Consider the following 19701-nt stretch of genomic DNA (forward strand, 5'->3'; position numbering starts at 1 on the left):
ATTTATTATACATTAATCGTGTTTAAGGCTCGGTAGTTCTAGTGTTAAATAATGCAAAATAAAATTCTCCGCCGCAGCAAAATAACTTTAACGAGTAATTAACACTGAAATCCGGTAGATCCCAAAACAGATCGGTTCCCCATATCAACAAAATCGAAATGGGGGTCAAGATGGACCCGCGCGAGTCGCCAGAAGCAGAGCACGCGGATGGTCCTGGATCGTTCTGACCCGAGACATCGAGTCCCATCGATTTCTCTCGGTCACCGTGGCCTGGTTCGACGAAGAAACCGGAGAAGCAAGAGCGCAGGAGAAGAGAGTACCAGCGAGAGAAAGAGAGAGAGAGAGAGAGAGAGAGAGAGAGAGGGAAAGGGAGAGCGTACTGCGGGTATTTGAATAAAGCTACCCACGCGCGGTTCCGAGAAGCAGTCTTAAAACCACGAAAGGAGTCGTGCGCCCTTTTGTTCGCTGCGGTAACCAGAATTCTTGGAACTCTTCCTGGTGTGTACCTCCTCGAGGCAGCGACGCGAGTCAGCGAGTCAGCGAGAAGCTTTCGCTCGTAACCACGCGGAAGATAGAGCCTCGGGGGGTCACGGGCCACGGGCCGCCATAGCCTCGATGGGGGTCGTTTAATTTATCGGTCGATCGATGCCACGGCTTTCCCTCGATCAAGAATAACGCGATAATAATCCGCGTGGATCGCGATCGAGTTTCGGCGCCGCGTCGCGCGAATTGTTTCGCCGTGGAATTTCCGGCAGCTATGCACTTTGCATTCTGCACTCGCCTAGATGTTCCCCTCCGACAAAAAAAGATCACAATTATTTCCTGAAACTTTTACGAAGATGTTGTTGCTTGCACGCATCCAGGAATTTTAATTCCAGCGGGCCACTTACATAGGCGCGATTTCGAAAACGATTGCAGCATTTATTCCGTGCGCGGAGCGTCATTGGTAGGCCGCGGATTTTATGCAGTTTTGGCAGACGCGAGTCGATGCAATTCGAAACAGTAAAATGATTCAGACAGTTTAGGAACGTCGATGTTGTGTTACCGCGAATTTGTTGAGATTATCAAAGAAGGAAATTGACGCGAACGATTCTTATTTCGTATTAAAATTTGCGATCATTGGAGCATCGTCGGAATATCTACGGAGTGTCGCTGAGAAGAGTGCATACAATTGGGAGACATCGCAGTTAAATCCAGAGGGGTTATATCTTACTAAATAAATCACTTCGATATTTGTCCAACGTTTGCGGACACTGAATCAGCGGTCATAACGTTGGTGGAGAATCCGAGGAAAATTTGCTGTTATGAAGTGAAACAATTGTCCGCGGAATCGCGCGAGATATTTTCGACCTGGAGTGTACCGGCGCGGGTGTTCCCGGCAATTTAAGATGCAAAATGATTTTTACGAGTGTCCCGCGGGGTCGCGTATTTCACGGCGAATTGCAGCTCGCCCTGACCAGCCGCAAAGTCCCGATATGTATGCGCGTCGCGACGCGGTGCACGTGCGTCCCACGACACGTGGACTTCTCGTTGCAATTTCCATCGCGCCGCCATTCCTTTCGGGGAGTCAATCGATCGTGGGTGCTCGTCGAGACCGACCGCGAACGGAATCCTCGACCGCAAATCAAAAGAGAGAGAGAGAGAGAGAGCGATGGATCGCGAAAAATTCGAGCTCCTTTTTCTCTTCGAAAGCGTCCTCCTGTTCATCTCCGCGAAAATTCGCGTCGATTCTCGCGAGAGATTATCGCGTTCGCTCGGGAATCTAAAAGCTTCTCTCAGCGCTCCTCTCTCTCTCGTCGTTAAAAATTCTTTCGTCCCCGAGACGCGTAGCCCGAGGAATTTTACAAAACACCAGCATCTGCGTCCCCGAAAACGCGATACTAAATTTTTATCGACTACAGCCGCGTTATCTCTTCCTTGGAACTCGTAAAACACGCAATCTCGTAAATGCGGCCCTCGCGGAAATATGCTTTCTACGCCGCTGCTGATAAAAACTAATTACTGCATTTTTGAAATTTCGTGGCTCGGTCTTGCCACGCAAGCAGAATATGGAACAGCTTCGATGTTAGAAGAATTGCTCCTACGCCGCGGAACCTCGTCCTTTTATCAACAAAATTAAAATTCGCGAAGCACCGTCCTAGAATATTTTGTATAATAATCGGATTACAAACATTATATTCTCGCGAGGAGAATATAATCGCGAGTAGTAATATAATATTAATATTAATAGTATTAATAATAGTATTAATAATAGTAATGTTAATAATAATATTAATTAATAGTAATAATTTTAGCATTATTTTTAAATAAAGTAATCACATTACTTTGACAAAAAATCGTCTATTCTTAAATATTATTTACTAACACAGTATTTGGCGCATAGTTTTTTATTATGTGTGTACATTACTGCAGTGCTTTGAACTGCGTAAATGAATCGGTGAACACGCTTGATCGTAGAGTACCTATATATACCTAATTTGTAAAGTGCTACAATGAGAATATCTTGATCCTAGGAATTGTAGCTGTGTGAGTACATTTTAGAGAAAATGGGTTGTGCCACTTTGACACGCAGTAATCGGAACGTCCGCAGTATTTGGCTCGCAGAAATAGATACATAACCGCAGTAATGTATGCACACGTATGGTTTCTTTACATTATGCTTTTCAATGAAATTTGTGCTTTCAGAGATGCAATATTTCGAAAAAAGTAAATATTCAAGTTAAAGAATAATAGATATAACTCGAGTTGTCAATTTATTGGCATAAAAGGCCTTATTTTCCGCGCTGTGGAACCTCGTCCTTTTATCATCAAAATTAAAATTCGCGAAGCGCCGTCCTAGAATATTTTGTATAATAATCGGATCACAAACATTATATTCTCGCGAGGACTGCAAAAGCTGCAGAATAATTTCATGACGCCGCCATCTCGTCTCGAGTTCACTGCTCTACTATTTGGTCACTAAATAAATAAATAAATAAATAAATAAGTAAATAAATCCTCCCTTTAATATATTATAAAATTAACACAATCTTGCAATCCGTTTAAAAAGCACCAACCTTACATAAAGCTCCAAGATCCAATTACTTCCGATGCAATTCAATCAACAGAATAGAATCTGATTTAACGAAGATTTTTTGGGGATCGAGGTGACAGATCCGGACCGTAAGAACTATCCAACCTCGATCCAGGATCGTGTTCAGAGAAATCGTTTGAAGTCGGCCGAACGTATTCCCTTTTTTACCGGGTGCAAGAGCTTCCACGCGGCCGGGGAACGATGACGTTAGCATAATCGGTATTAGCAGCATATTCGGGAAAGCCAGTGGATCGTGGCTGGCAGCGTTCCGGGCATGTTACGATCACGGAGCAGGATTTGCGGATGACGTACATGTACGCGCGCGTCAATTCCATCGGCCGGTGCACGATGCACGATGGAGTTGCATCGATGCACGTAGCGCGGGCCCCGGTCCACACCTGGCTTGTGCTTGTTCGTGCTGCGGGATGGACAGAAAGCTACTCGGTTAGCGGACGCAACAGTGCTCGTGATTTATGGCGTCACAACCTCGGGTACACCGCCGAACAAGCTTTTTTCGAGAAATTTTAACACCTTGGACGCAACCGCTCGCTAATCGATTTATCGATGTCTGTTGCAACGAAATTGATAAATTGTTTATCAAAAGTACAATGCTACCGTGTCCCGTAAATCTAAAGCATACTTCTGGATGAAATTTCGTTCGATCTATTTTATCGGAGCCAAAAGATTTTCCATCGAATGAATCCGAGAAAAGCATAAGCGATGAATTCGGGTATACGCGCATACAATGGTCCGCGAAAGTGTTCGCACACCTTTTAAAACGAAACTAAATGTCTTGAACTTTTTTTAAATGATAAAGGGACTAGTCTATTAATCGATCACTGAAATAATTTTCTTTAATTTTGCTATTACATGGAGTAACAAAAAAATAAAAATCTCTCGTTTTTAAACTTTTCTATCTGAGCCAATGATGAAAATTTAAAAAATGTCTTTTGTAGATCTCGATAAACTTATATGTATGTTGAAAATTTTATCGAAATCGGTTCACGTTGTTATAAGTTGCAACAAATTAAAGGTCGCAAAAATCACAGTTTTATCACGATTTTGACCAAAAACTCTAAGAATCTGCAGTTTTTAAAATCCTTCAACGCGCCTATAGCTGGATCCTGTGTTAACCGATTTCGATCAAATTTTAGATCTACAAAAGGCATGTTTTAAATTTTCGTTACAGACACAGATAAAAAAATTAAAGGACGAGGACTTTTAATTTTTTCTTTTCATTTCAGGTAATAGCTAAATTTAAAAAAGAATCTTTTTAGCCATCGTCTAGTAGGCTAGCCCTCTGTCATTTAAAAAAAAATTCAAATCATTTAGTTTAGTTTTCAAAAAGTTATCAAAAGGTGTACGAACACTTTTACAGGCCACTGTATACAGAGTGTCCCAAAAATGTCTCGCAATCCGAAAGTGGCGGGTTCCTCAGGTCATTCGAAGCAATTTTTCCCTTTACAAAAATTTTCTCCGAGGCACCGTTAACGAGTTATTAACGAAAAACAGTGACCAATGGAGGGGCGAGCTCAGCTGGCGCGAGGCGACCGAGCCAATGAGCGGAACTGGGCTTCGTGCGCTGGTTAGCTGGGCCGCCTCGCGTCAGCCGTACTCGATTCTTATTGGTCACTGTTTTTCGTTAATAACTCGTTAACGGTGCCTCGGAGAAAATTTTTGTAAAGGAAGAAGCTGTTTCAAATGATCCGAGGAACCCGGCATTTCCGGATTGCGAGACATTTCTGGGACATCCTGTATAATTAGAAATTGAAGAAATTCTGCGTCCTGTTCCCCCTATTTTGCAAACACTGTCTCACAAAATCGAAGAATATTTACTGATTATTGCCAGATGTAAAAGTTTTCTCCCGCTTCAAACGCTCTCGAAAGCAGCTGCCAGCGGTGTCGCCTTTAAACTGTTTTTTTTAGTGCAGATGAATGCGATCATTGGCAATCGGGGAAGTTCGTATTAGCTTTTTAATCGAGTAAAATTCCGAGGAAACAAAGTTGTAACGGCGTTCTTCGCGAGTTATCGTCTCGAATCCAGAATTCCTGCGAACACGTCCAGGGGGTCTGGTCCCGGTGAAGTACGCTCACGACAACGAGCAAGTAAACTAACTCCGTGTCGCTTTACCGTCGGCGTTTTAGTGTTCATAATGCTCGCGGCGCTGTCATAATTAGACTGCGGATGTTTATGCATTCATGGCGTCTCGTAACTTAACAAAACGCAGCGCGACAAAAATTTTAATCAAACTAGACAGCGTGTGCTCATGCCTTAATCTGGACTCAGCCAAACTTCGAGTTCGTTGGCTGATCCGCGCCAATAATCGCTGCAGAATACGACAATCGTGAAACGAAGCTGGTGCAACCAATTAAAACCAATTGATCGACGGCGAAAGCTAGCCGTCGATTATTTAGTTCAACTTTATTTAGCATCGGCGATTCGTTAATCGATAAATACCATTAGCGTTTATTATCTTAACTGTTTTCTACTATTTTATAAATTTACGAGTTCCACAAGTGTACAAAATCGACTGTTTAACGCTAAACTCACAGAATCCTAAACGCAATTAACGCGCGTCGCTTCAGAACGGCGGAAAAACTGCATTTATTTAAACCTTCCGCCATTTTTCTTGCTACGTATGCTCGAATTAAGATAAAAAGTGTCTTTATATTTTCAGCGACTTTAAAACAGAAAACGCTAAACCGTTCTCGTAATTAAGAGAAAGCAAAGGAGCTGCATTTGGATCGCAGCTGAGCTGGTTGAAGCTACGAATAAAATTCCGGAATAAAATTCGGACAAACAGAGTCGAGAGCGATGATCCCTAGATCCGATGCTGGATCCATTCCCGTTGGGATGGAGATGCGACTTAAGGCGTGTGTATCGCGACACGTGACGCGTTCCCGTACACGTAGCCGAGAGCTGTATGCACACCTGGCTCCGCGATCCTATCACACGATATATCGTGGATATTACGTGTGCACGTGGCCGCGTAATATGCGACGAGGATTCTCTCGATAGGGAGGGTCCAGTGTCCAGGCAGGAGGACAGTTTCGAGGATCTGCACTCGATCCTTTGCCGATCGGATCAATAGAACGCGTCCGGGCAAGATCCTCCGCCCCCGTCGTCGCAGACCACTGTACTCTGTACACGCGAATCTCGAGTGTGCTTTCCAAGAAGCAAACATTAGCCACTGTTTGATTGCTGCACGCCCATCCGGGAGCCCTCGTTATCAGATTCACTCTGGTCCCGGGCACGTTCGACGCTGGCCGGAGCCAGCGAAAGACAACGGATGGCTCCTGAGGGCACCGAGAGGGCTCTGCTAAACACTTAGGACGATTTAGACGGACTCTGGTCTCGGTTGGCAGATTCTTCATTTGATCGGGAGCACCGAAGCCACGCCCGTTAGGGTCATTACTGACTTTGAACGCGATTATTCCGATTAAGATGGGGAACATTTGGAGCAGCCATTTGGTTTAATTTTTCAGCGATTGACGTTGAAAGGATATAGAGACCGGATTAATGTTGAATTAGAATTACTTTTTGCGGCTGTGTTTTGTCTCCTTGGAAGTCGGGAGTGGCGAAGCCACGCCCACTAAGGACTGTCATTGACTGAGCGGAGGAGCCTCGTTCGACCTTTGAACACGATTATACCGATGAAGATAGGGAAGATTTGGAGCAGCGATTTAGATTAATTTTTCAGCGATTGAATTTGGAAGGATATAGAGACCGGATTAATGTTGAATTAGAATTACTCTTTGCGGCAGTGTTTTGGCTCCTCGGAAGTCGGGAGTGTCGAAGCCACGCCCACTAAGGACATTTTCTAGAAAAGCGGCAAGATAAATTGTCCCGGGCTTGAAACGAAATTCTGTGCAGTCTACGGAATTTCCTATCGACTTTGGAAATTGCTCTGGGCTTCTCGAAAAATTCCACGTTCCAGGGACAAGAAAGCGGTCGAAAATTGCACGGTTAATAAGCCGGTGGCGGACGCTATTAAAGCAAACCAAAAATTGTGTTCCACCGCCCGTACTTCGGCACTGCCGCGAACATTTCGCGCGTTTTAACAGCCAGGCGGAGCGGGCTACGAAGTTTCCGCAGCTTCTAGGGCGGTTTATATTAAGTTTCCGTACGTTTATGAATCTCGGGAATGTCCGGAGCTCTCGCGAGTCCCTGGAACGACGGCGATCGCCCGATCGATGCCTTCGGTTCGATACATCCGTATTCCGAGGCTCGTTCAGGGCGCGATTCCTCCGTTCGTAAGAAACGTAGCGAGCCATTTCGATTCGATTAGCCTTGGCACGAATCGATCTTTAAATTCCCTCCGCAGCTTCGCCCGTAGTTTCTATAACCGATCAATCTCCTCGGAACTTGGTCGAAATTTTATAGAGAAACCACAACTTTGTCGCTCGCCACGAACCCTGTGGCCGTCTTTGAACATTTCCAGCAAAGCTGGCCTCTTTCTCGAGGAGGCCACTTCCGCGGCGGCAACTTTGTTGCTCGCTTTTGAGCAGCGAACTTCTGCGGAACAGAAAAATCATGCTTTGCAGCCGGCCAGGTGAATCTTAATCCAGTCCGACGAAAGCGTTTCGGGCTGCTTTCAATGAGGAGAATGAGAGAAAAACAGAGAGAGACAGAGAGTGAGAGAGAGAGAGAGAGAGAGAGAGAAAGAGAGAAGGGTTAGTCGCGCGCGGATAATTTGCGGGACCCCGCGAGGGAAATGAAATTTCGTAATTATTCTCGGCGAGCTCTCGTGCGCGTGGCTCGATGGTCTTGGTGGCGGAGGTGGGCGGAGCTCCGAGAACAGAATGAATCGGCCGGGAAATGAAAATCGCTTTAATTACGCCACTTTCGGGCGAACGGTGATTCAACGGCGTTACCAACGTCCCACACCATGAAACACCTTCCGCAGGGGTTATGAAAAGTTCTCGGGCCGGTGTCTTCGTTGCGCAATTATGCGATTCGTGCCGGTAGATAGGGGCCGAAAGCCGACGATGGAGACAAAAAAATTGACACGAATCTGAATGTGATAAGTTCTTGACGCGATTTTCCTCGGTCCGATGAATTCGTTTTTGAATATTCATTTTATTAATCTATTAACACGACCGAGCATCGTCTGTCGTACATGCCGCTGATTTTCAGCCTGTTTAAATTGTATAATTGCAGATAAAAAGACCTCTGCGATTTTGTTTTGCAATGTGAACTTAGTTTCCTTAAATTGAGGATATATCAATCAATTTTTACAGAAAATTGAACAGAATTTTACAGAATCTTATACACATCTTGAACGCGATGAAATCGCGAGAGTTAGGGACAAAGATGCATAGTAAATTCTCCCTCAGCTTGTTCACAAAAATGGACAATTTGGGAAGAGGGGATATGATTGTTCGAGCCTTGCGACTTTATTTTATAATTGTCAATTGTCAACAACTATAAAATCGAGCAGCAAGGCTTTACCTTCTCTTCCCAAATTGTCCATTTTTGTTTCTGAGCTGATTTCTCAATTAGGGAGAATTTACTGTAATTCGAAACCTTCGTGAAATCTTCATAAGACGCGTTGTTATATTGAAAGACCGGTGTGCAGAGGAGCGAAACATGTAAGCTCCAAACACCTTACCAAAAACTAAATTATCTATCTAGATAATTATCTATTTATCCTGGAAAGATCTTAACATTTTTGAAAGCGCATCCCCGAAACAGACAACTGGTTTCCGAAACATTTTCTCGTACCATCGATCGCAACATCTTCCATTTTTCTTTCCAAGCCGAGGGTCAATTAAGCAGAATTTACTGCACAAAAGGTCGACAAGAGATTAAGTTTCTTCTATACAGGGTGTCCAAAAAATGTCTCGCAATCCGGAAATGGCGGGTTCGTCGGATCATTTGAAGCAACTTCTTCCTTTACAAAAATTTTCTCCGAGGCACCGTTAACGAGTTATTAACGACAAACAGTGACCAATAAGAATCGAGTACGGCTGACGCGAGGCGGCCCAGCCAGCCAGCGCACGAAGCCCAGTTCCGCTCATTGGCTCGGTCGCCTCGCGCCAGTTGAGCTCGCCTCTCATTGGTCACTGTTTTTCGTGAATAACTCGTTAACGGTGCCTCGGAGAACATTTTTGTAAAGGAAAAAGTTGCTTCGAATGACCTGAGGAACCCGGCACTTTCGGATTGCGAGACATTTTTGGGACATCCTGTCTTTCCGAAAAAAGAAAATTCGTCGAGAATGCCCGGTTGTTCCCAGCAACAGCGCGGACCGGAATCTAGCGAGGGTCGAGTTCATTTCGGAACAGTGCGCTTACCCGACGCAATTTATCCGGCAGGGCACCGTCGGCTGCCGCTCGCTCGTTCCCCGATCATTTTCGATGGGGAAACTAAACCCACTTTAGGAATCCCCGCGGTCGCCTCGACGAATTCATAAACTGGCCAACAAGGGTTCTTGGAGAGATTGCGCGGTCCAACGGCCGGAAGTAGATCCTCGCTGCCCTTTGAAACGACCAACTCCCCCGAAACAGCCGCGCGTCCCTCCGTATCGAGTTCTCGGCCGGTGTTCCCTCGAAGACTCGAACGCGACCGGGAACGGGAACGCTGTAGTTTGATAATGTCGAGAAGCGAGAACAGCGGGCACAGAAAAGCGTGCTGCGTTTGTTTGACGATGAAACAGAGTCGGCCCTTCGCGACCCGGAACGCAGATGGGAAACAGGAAGCGGATAATGGAACGTAAACGGATTACAGCGCAACTTGTGTTCGAGTAAATATCAGTTGCGCATTGAGGAGAGAAGGGGGGGGGGGGAAGGGAGGGGAACGCGCCCCGTGCTCGCGGTAATTCACGTTCCGATTAAACGCGCGATGTATTTTTCCCCGGCTAAGCGAAACCAGCCGCGGTTCCCATTATTTATTTCCGGTTAAACCGCCGCGCCGCGCCCCGACGTAACAAGTTATCCGTCCTTACGCGCTGCTGCAAGTGTCCATTATTGTTATTATTGTTATTCCCGTGCTCCGACAAGCTGAAAACATCCGCGTATCCGCTCGCGAATATTGCTACCGATCGCAGAATCACCAGCCGCGAGCTTTAAACATTTCGAACGGGATCAGCGAGCCGATAATTATGTTTCCTGCTGTCAAAATAGTCGGCAAATGCGCCTATCATTTCTGCAGTTTATACAGATTTCCAGAAAGCTGAACGATTTTGATTGCTCCTTGAAATCAGCCTCCAGATATCACGGTTCATTTAACACTAGATTTACGGAGCACAAAAAACAGCTGTTTTATATTAGTTTATAAAAGTAACAATAAGTTTATTCTGATTTTGAACAAGTGTTATTGTAACATTTGCCGTAAGTAACATATAAATTGAATAAATAACTCGTAAATGTATCTTTACGATATGAATAATTGTTAATCGAAAAATTGGTGACCCCGTCATTTTGACGGCCGCGTTACCCGCATTTAGCTGACGGAAATATACAGGGTGTCCCAAAATTATGGTACTTCCGGGAAATGAGGGGTTCCTGGGGTCATTTGGAGTAACTTTTTCCTCAGCGAAATTGCAATCCGCGGCTTCGTTTACGAGTTATTAACGAAAAACAGTGACCAATGAGAGGCGAGATCAGCTGACGCGAGACTGGCGAGCCAATGAGCGGAACTGAGCTTCGACCGCTCGTTGGCTCGGCCGATTCGCGCCAGCCGAGCTCACCCCTCATTGGTCAGCGTTATTCGTCAATAACTCGTGAACGATGCCTCGGAGAAAAATTTTGTAAAGAAGAAAGTTGCTTCGAATAACCTCAGGAATCTCTCATTTCCCGGAAGTACCATAATTCTGGGACACCCTGTATGCTCAGATTTGAAAATTCATTTGTACACTAATCTATTGCACCTTCTCGATTTCATTAGGACCAACGAAACACGAGCACGTTGAAAATGCAATTTATGTCGTACAATTTCGTTTCAAAACTTCATTAACACTAAACCTACCAAGCAGTAATACCAACTGGCATGTACTGCTTCACAAAAGTGAGAAGACCGAATTTATTTAGAATTTGTAGAGTTTTTATTATAAAACTTGCCCCAATAATATAACTTATTCAAGCGTTTTCCACGAAAGAGTCTCGGAACTTTGCAGAATTGCAAAATAAGACAGCGGTCACTTTGACCGCGGTAGGTTTAGTGTTGAATAAAATACATTAATTTGACGCAATTCATTAAAGTTAGTTAATCACGCGATCCTCTAACGAATGCTCGATGCTCCATAAAAACAGCGGACGAATTTTTATACATTCGATGCTCTGTATCGACCGAATAATCGACCGGTGACCAGTAGAGACAGCCGACAATGATCGGACTATTTCCTCCTAGAAGTTAAAGCACGCTTCTGCAAGTTAGTCGAACAATCTGATGGATTCGAGAATATTTTCTGAAGTGTTTGTTGCTTTTCCAGGTGAGAAGTCCGGAGGGTACACAGGGAAACCGCTTCCGACTTACAGGCCGGCCTCGCAGTTGGTACCCCTGGGAGGAGCGGCGAGATTGTTCTGCGAAGCTTACCTCGGCAAAGTCGAGCTGCCGGACGCGAAGAATTCGGTGACCTGGTCGAAAAGCGACAGCAACGTCACCTTGCCGAGTCATGGCAGGATTGCACAGCACAGAGTGTCCAGGTGAGCGAGTTTGTCCATCGGAAACAACCTACCGCGATTTTCCTCGAAACTCGAACGGACATCCATTTGGGATCGGTCCGCAGAAAATCGAATAGGGCAAGTGTGGGTATTACTGCGGACGTCCCAAATACTGCGGTATTTTATTAAAGTAATAAAATCTAAAATGGATCTCATCATTTTTTATATGTTTAATATTGATAATTTATAATATGCAAGTAACGATTTGACTCAACGAAATTGACTTTTGATATTCGGGAGCTTATGGAAACGTTGAGTCTTATGAAGTACTCGTAATAGCAGCTGTGCACGCTGCTGATTCGAAGGGCATTTATATTTTAGTAATTAATAGTAATATTAATAATAGTATTAATAATATTAATATTAATATTAGTAGTAATATAATATTAATATTAATATTAGTAGTAATATAATATTAATATTAATATTAGTAGTAATATAATATTAATATTAATATTAGTAGTAATATAATATTAATATTAATATTAGTAATAATATAATATTAATATTAATATTAGTAGTAATATAATATTAATATTAATATTAGTAATAATATAATATTAATATTAATATTAGTAGTAATATAATATTAATATTAATATTAGTAATAATATAATATTAATATTAATATTAGTAGTAATATAATATTAATATTAATATTAATAGTATTAATAATAGTAATATTGATAATAGTATTAATAATAGTAATGCTAATAATAATATTAATTAATAGTAATAATTTTAGCGTTATTTTAAAAAAAAAATAATCATTGCTTTGACAAAAAGTCGTCTATCCTTAAATATTATTTACTAACACAGTATTTGGCGCATAGTTTTTTATTATGTGTGTACATTACTGCAGTGCTTTGAACTGCGTAAATAAATCGGTGAACACGCTTGATCGTAGAGTACTTATACCTAATTTGTAAAGTGCTACATTGAGAATATCTTGATCCTAGTAATTGTAGCTGTGTGAGTACATTTATGAGAAAATGGGCTATGCCACTTCGACGCGCAGTAATCGGAACGACCGCAGTATTTGACTCGCAGTAATAGATACATAACCGCAGTAATGTATGCACACGTATGGTTTCTTTACATTATGCTTTTTAATGAAATTTGTACTTTCAAAGATGCAATATTTCGAAAAAAGTAAATATTCAAGTTCAAGAATAATAGATATAACTCGAGTTGTCAATTTATTGGTATAAAAGGTTTTATTTTCTTTGTCAAAGTTCGCCTTCACTGAAAAACCACAGTAATACCTACACTTACCCTATACGATGGCAACATTATTTCGTAGAAATAGAACAACTGTTCCGAATAATCGACGGGACGGTGGATCTCGTTGAAAGAAATGCTGAAAGTATTCTTCCGCTTTTACATTGTAATGCTTCGCGTAATTAAAGGACCGAATCGACTGTGCAAAGGTCACGCCGGTCGATCAACGGCTCCAAGAGCCCGTGAAAGGCTAAAAAGGTCCTTCTTCCTGGACGATCGCCGGCTTTCTTTATGTCGGGGACCGTTCGCAGGAGCCGAAGTTCGTTAGGCGACCGAGATCTAAACACCGAAATCGATCCCGAACGGCTCGGCGCGACGCGGCGCGGTTCGATCGGAATCGAACGGGGCCAAAGAACAATCGGAAACGCCGAGAGTGGCGCGGGGACAGAGACCGGGAAGACGTAGCACAGGGGCAAACCGCTAATTAAGGGACTCGCTCGCCTGGGAGTATCGGAATTTCTCTTTGATCCGGAGGCGCATATCCTGCTTCCGGTAACCGCGGAAGACGCGCGGAATGTGTGCGCTCGCGGATCGGTTAATAGGAGGTTTGGCTAACGAGGGATCGATAATGAAATCCCCGCGGTCGTTATCGCCGGAAACGGGATTTCCTTTCCCCTTAAGACCGTTTTACGTCGGCGGTTACCCTTTCGGAAAATCCTGTCGAACCGTTTGATGCCGAGCCGATTACCCGTTTACGCGACCGCGGCCGGCGTGACCGATTGCTTCGTTATTAGCATTTTCTTCTCTGCAAGCTGCAACGAAATGATTCGGTAGATACGCCAAAATGTACTCGTGCAGGTCACGCTTCGTACGATGGAGCCATTGTCGCGCCATTATTCGCTTTACGTGATTCATTGAAATCGGTGTTTTCAAGAATGTACTCGTTGTATTGAGGACAGCGACAAAATTCTGCGGCTGGTAACTACGTACAGTAATTTCTCCCAGAAATGTTCGGAACTAAAACCGGCAGATCTGAGAATACTATGTCGCGATTCTTCGGGCCTCGCGGCTCGTTTTTATGGAAAGTCGGGACAGTCGGCAGAAAAAGGCAGCGGAAAGCATGCCGGTGTTAATTAATATGAATACACATAGTAATGCTAGAATGAAAACGATGACTTAACTTCTTTATTTCTAATCTTTTGCCACGATTTGAAGGCAATTCGAAGGCCACGTGACACGATTCGATGCAATTCGGAGGCCACGTGACACGATTCGATGCAATTCGGAGGTCGCGTGACACGATTCGATGCAATTCGGAGGCTACGTGCCCCGATTTAAAGGCAATTTGAAGGCCACGTGACACGATTCAAAGGCAATATGGAGGCCACATGACACGATTCGAAGGCAATTCGGAGGTCACGTGACACGATTCAATGCAATTCGGAGGTCGCATGACACGATTCGAAGGCAATTCGGAGGCCACGTGACACGATTCGATGCAATTCGGAGGCTACGTGCCCCGATTTGAAGGCGATTTGAAGGCAATTTGAAGGCCACGTGACACGATTCAAAGGCAATTCGGAGGCCACGTGACACGATTCGATGCAATTCGGAGGCTACGTGCCCCGATTTGAAGGCGATTTGAAGGCAATTTGAAGGCCACGTGACACGATTCAAAGGCAATTCGGAGGCCACGTGACACGATTCGATGCAATTCGGAGGCTACGTGTCCCGATTTGAAGACAATTTGAAGGCCACGTGACACGATTCAAAGGCAATTCGGAGGTCACGTGACACGATTCGATGCAATTCGTAGGCCAGATTCCACAATTTGATGGCAATTCGGAGGCTACGTGCCCCGATTTCAAGGCAATTCGATGGCCACATGCCACGATTCGAAGAACATTGATCACGTACCTTGTAGCTCCGCAGTTTTTCTTACCTAACCCACATCCAAACAGACCATTTTGTGTCGTCTTCCAAGAATTCGCGTCGCGTGCCGCATCACACGCTTGACCGACTCCGCCGACCCTTACCGTCGACGTAGCAATAAATTACATAGGCGCAGAACTAGCACAGGGAAATTTACAGCAACCCGAAATTTGACATTTCCGAGAGTAATTACCGTTTTAACGCTTTAGTTGAAGAAGTTTAAAACGGTGGCCGACGAAATAGCACCCCTGGGAGAATATCAATATTTCCTATCTGACGTTAAAAACGCTAGGAACCCTGCATTTTTCGTAACTGTGGCTATTGTGTTAAACGCCGTGGTAGTTACCTTCAGCTTCAGTTTCATTGCATTTGCATGAGATTGAATTAAAAGGCTGTCGCGTTTCACTGGCATCCCCTGGCACCGAGCACCACGTTGAAAAGAGAACCAAATCAGGGAAACGAGAGTCAAACTTAAATTCTGCTGAAGAGAAATTGAATTTTTAACAATTACATCGTTTCTTTTTCGAAATACTGATTCAATAGCGACAGCTTCGGCCTACCAGGTGTTTGCCTTAAAATTAAGCGACGACCCCAATCCTCCATCCCCGGGCGTCATCTTGAAACAAAAAAGCAGACGGCCGTATTGCCTTCGAAAAGTTGTAAAAATTCAATTAGCACGTTGCTCGCAGGCCGTAAAACGTCCGCCAAAGATTTCGGCGGTTCGGCGATTCGCAGCTGACGCAGCCGCGTTAACAGTTACACGTTAACCCGTTCGACGAGACAATAGCGGGGGAATGAATGTCCCCTAGGCGAGACGAATGCCCGTCTTGGATTTAATAGAGGAATTTGGGCGTTTTCGGTCCGCGCACCGGCGCGGACCACGGAGCACCGAAGCGGTCGGGCCAGGGCTGTCTCTCCTCTCCTCTCCTCGCCGCTGCTCCCTCGTTACACCGCGCGTTCACAGTGGGGCACACTGCCATTACGGTGGCGGCGGATGCGGACACTAATTGGAGGACAGGTTTCCAGCAGAATTTCGAAATTTACCCGTGAGACACATGGTTGAACGCGAAAGCATTTGCATTCGCGGAAACCGCGGACAACGGGCAACCTCCTGCGTTGCACGCCGCCGATTATGCACTATCCCGTACCAGCCGCTGTTTACGCGCACAATAGTTTACAGAATTAATCCGGTCGTTTGCGTGTTTGCGTCGGCGACCGGCAACTGCGATGCTCCTTTACTGGCCGCGCAAGAGAGAGTTCAATCGTTCGCTGTCGTACATTTATTTATGCGCCTGCCCGCGCGTTTCGTCGCTGAACATTCGCGGTCTTTCGGATTTCTTAAATCCACTGGCGTGTTCTAGCTCTGGAATCGTTGTTTCTCTGCTCGGTTGAGAGTACAGCAAATTCTCCCTAATTGTCGCGCTCAGCTTGTAAAAAAACAAATTGGACAACTTGGGAAGAGAGGATACGATTATTTGAGCCTCGCGTCTCGTTTTTATAGTTATTGATAATCGACGACTATAAAAACGAGCATTTAAAACGATAAATATAGATACAAGTGTTTAAAAACTAAGTTACTTTAAAGAACTATAGTGAACCATAGTACTTTTACATGAAAATATAATTATTGTAATTAAGGGTATATACATATATACCCTTCCATAAATCTACAATGACCTTGTAAGAACCAGCAAACACGTCAAAATTACAGACTTTTTGAAGAGGCTGGAAGTTGCAAAAAATCTGAATAAAAGAGAAAGTTCAGAAAGTGAAGGTGATATCGTTCAACCGAAATAACTTTCTCGTTTGATTGTACTGAGTAATGACGAGGAAGAAATTTATTAAATTAACGTTACCTTAAATGAAAATATATTTTTCTTTCTTTTGTTTTGTGTTATATACAGTAGCGGACATATGCTTAAGACCACTTGAAAAACGGTACAACTTTTTTTAAAACTGGACTAAATGACTTGAATTTTTTTTAGATAATAGAGGGATCAGTCTACTAGTAGACAATGACTAATTCCTTGTTTAAATTTTGCTATTACTTGGAATGAGAAAAAAAGTAAAAACTCATGTTTTTCAACCTTTTGATATGACTCTAGAACAAAAATTTAAAAAATGCATTTTGTAGATCTCGGTAAGTTGCTGAAAATTTCATCGATATCGGTTGACCTTGACAGGAAGCTGCAACAAATTAAAGACCGCAAAAATCGCAGTTTTGTTTCGAATTCTGACACTTTCGACCGATAAGTGTGAGAAATCTGCAGTTTTTTCTAACTTAACCAAGATCTACAAAATACATTTTTTTAAATTTTCGTTACAGGCTCATATAAAAGAGTTGGAAAACATGGGTTTTTTAAATTCTTTTCTCATTCGTGTAGTCGCAAAATTTTTTAAAAGTATTACAATCATTGTTTTGTAGACTGGTCCCCCTTATCATCTAAACAAAAATTCAAGTCGTTTAGTCCAGTTTTAAAGAAATTACACCGTTTTTCATGTGGCCTTAAATTAACCCTTTGCACTCGAGGGCTCCGGAGCGGAGCCATTTAAAATTTGTCTTCAAACTCGAGGGCTCCGCTACGGAGACAATGCAAATAATTTTCAGTTTTTAACATAAGAACAAAAACAAATCGTAAAAATTAGTTATAGGATGTTTCGCTGTTGGTGACAAATGACGTTTGTATCCATAAACAATTAAAAAAATAATAACATACAACGATGACTTTTCTTTTAATGCTTATATCATGAACTTACATGTGAATATGATCTTTTCACTAAAATGGCTTCGAGTTGCTGGTAATATGACTCAAAAAAAACTTCGAGTGCAAAGGGTTAATATATGTCCGCTACTGTATACATTTACATATTTAATCAAATCTAAGTTGCTTATACGTAATTAAAAACAGAAAATGTTTGTTTTCAATCAGTTTTCGGTACGTAGGCCCCCTTGTTTCGTACTAACTCTGGGTCTCGTATAACACGTTTTCACACGACACGGCATTTTCTAGGAACCTATCTACCGTGTTATAGTAGGGTTACCTGTAACGATAAATTTGCAAAATTGTACGACAATCGGAACAGAGAAAAATTATGGACGCCGAAAACATAGACACGATCGACGCCAGCACCAGAAACGTTACAGGATCTCTCGCTCGAAATGCAACCGTGTAAATGGTCGTATCTCCTCCGCGGCTCGATAATTGTAGGACAAAGAGTCGCCACTGTCCCATCGAACGTTCAGATCGATCGACGATCGACGATCGGAAAGCTCGGCGATGGGATCCGGCTCGGCGCGGCAATTCCGAAATCCGCGTCGGAACCGCATCCCGTAGGAACTTCCGGGCGTCATCGATCCCGGCTAGGTCCTCGAGGAGGAAGTTTGCGTTGCCGGCGTGGCGGAGCGTGTTTCCCGGATTGTTTGGCGGCGTCCCCAATTATTTCGGCGGCCGCCTCGCCGTGCCGGTTGTTTGGACAAGCCAGGGCTAGGCGAAGTCGTGGATCGATCGCGTTCGCCGAGGTTACGCAAACGATCGCGCTCGGGTCCGGAATTGGCCAGCCCGCCAACCGGAATCGGCTCGCCGATTTCGAGTTCCTCGAAGTAAGAGGGTCCACGGAGGAACGCGAGGAGTGCGTCAGGGTCGACGAGCGCAATCGCGGATCCTCGGTGATTAGCCTTTTTGCTGGGAACGCGCGCTCTCTCGCTCTTTTCCCGGCCTCCGGTTTTCGTTCTCTCTCCGGAGCATTATAGGCGTAATAACAGAGGGACAAACTCGGAGTCCGGTCTCGGCAACAACGAAGACGAGCAAGATGGCGGAGGGATTCCGAGGAATGCTCGCGTCTCGCTCGTTCGACCGTCTGCGCGAGCTCCGTCATTACACTAATGATACCCTGGTCTCTTTCCTCGGTGAATCGGCCCCTTTTTCGTGCGTGTCCCCCTTCGCTGCACCGATGCCGATTCCTCCAGCCTTTCTCTCTTTCTTGCCCGAGCCTCTCTCTCTCTCTCTCTCTCTCTCTCTCTCTCTCTCTCTCTCTCTCTCTCTCTCTCTCTCTCTCTCCCTTTCCCTCTCTCCCGCTCTGTCACTCTTCCTCTCTTCCCCGCGGCCGCTCCGACGTGCACCGAGAGGAAAGAGAAAAATGCCGACAGGTAATCGCCGATCCACGCAAGCCGGACGGCTCTCGATTTCTTGCTCCTAGGGGATCGATCGCTCTCCGGACGTTTCGGAGCTAAAAATCGTCCGGTTCGCCGATTAGTCGCGGCTCTCGCTCCCTTTCTCTCTCCCTTTCCCTCTGTATCGTCTGCCGTGGTTCCCGCGGTCGATTCGCAACGCGCCGTAAATGAGTTTCTCCGTTCAAATGGGAATCGCTGCGCGAAACACGATTTGCTTTATCTGCCGCCGCGAAGAATTATTCAGGGACTGTGTAACGCGATCAAGGTAAAACGGACTCGCCGCGGGCCTTCCGAGAAATCGCATTTTAATTTTCCGAATTCGATCCCGTCCTCGGGAAGGGAGACCCGCGTGTTCGCCGGATTTAACTTCAGCCACGGCGCTCGCTCTCGCGCGCCCGATAATAATCGGCAGTTCGTCTTTAATTTGATACACGGCAAAGTTTCCGCGCCGAACACGCAATCTGTTTGCCGGAAAGTTCCGCGGCGGTGATTTAGCCACCGGCGGGAGACCGCGGTGGTTCCCCGAACCATCAAAATAGCCGACCGACAACGCGTCTGTTTAACGAGGAGCGACGTGGTGCACTGTAGTACAGCGTTTGATAAACTGCATCACGGGAACCGCATCGCGCGGTGTTGGCTAATC

The 19701-nt window shown here is 44.6% G+C and overlaps 1 protein-coding gene across 1 annotated transcript in view; it reads left to right on the plus strand.

Annotated features, from left to right (window-relative positions):
* LOC117225451 (single Ig IL-1-related receptor) overlaps positions 1-19701 on the plus strand; it is a 255211-nt gene that overhangs the window by 181301 nt on the left and 54209 nt on the right. Inside the window, exon 3 of the mRNA XM_033479026.2 lies at positions 11503-11716. Within this exon, the coding sequence (XP_033334917.2) occupies positions 11503-11716 (214 nt within the window). The remainder of the gene's footprint in view (positions 1-11502; positions 11717-19701) is intronic.

This window comes from Megalopta genalis, chromosome 2, assembly GCF_051020955.1.
Source record: "Megalopta genalis isolate 19385.01 chromosome 2, iyMegGena1_principal, whole genome shotgun sequence".
Classification (NCBI taxonomy): Eukaryota; Metazoa; Arthropoda; class Insecta; order Hymenoptera; family Halictidae; genus Megalopta; species Megalopta genalis.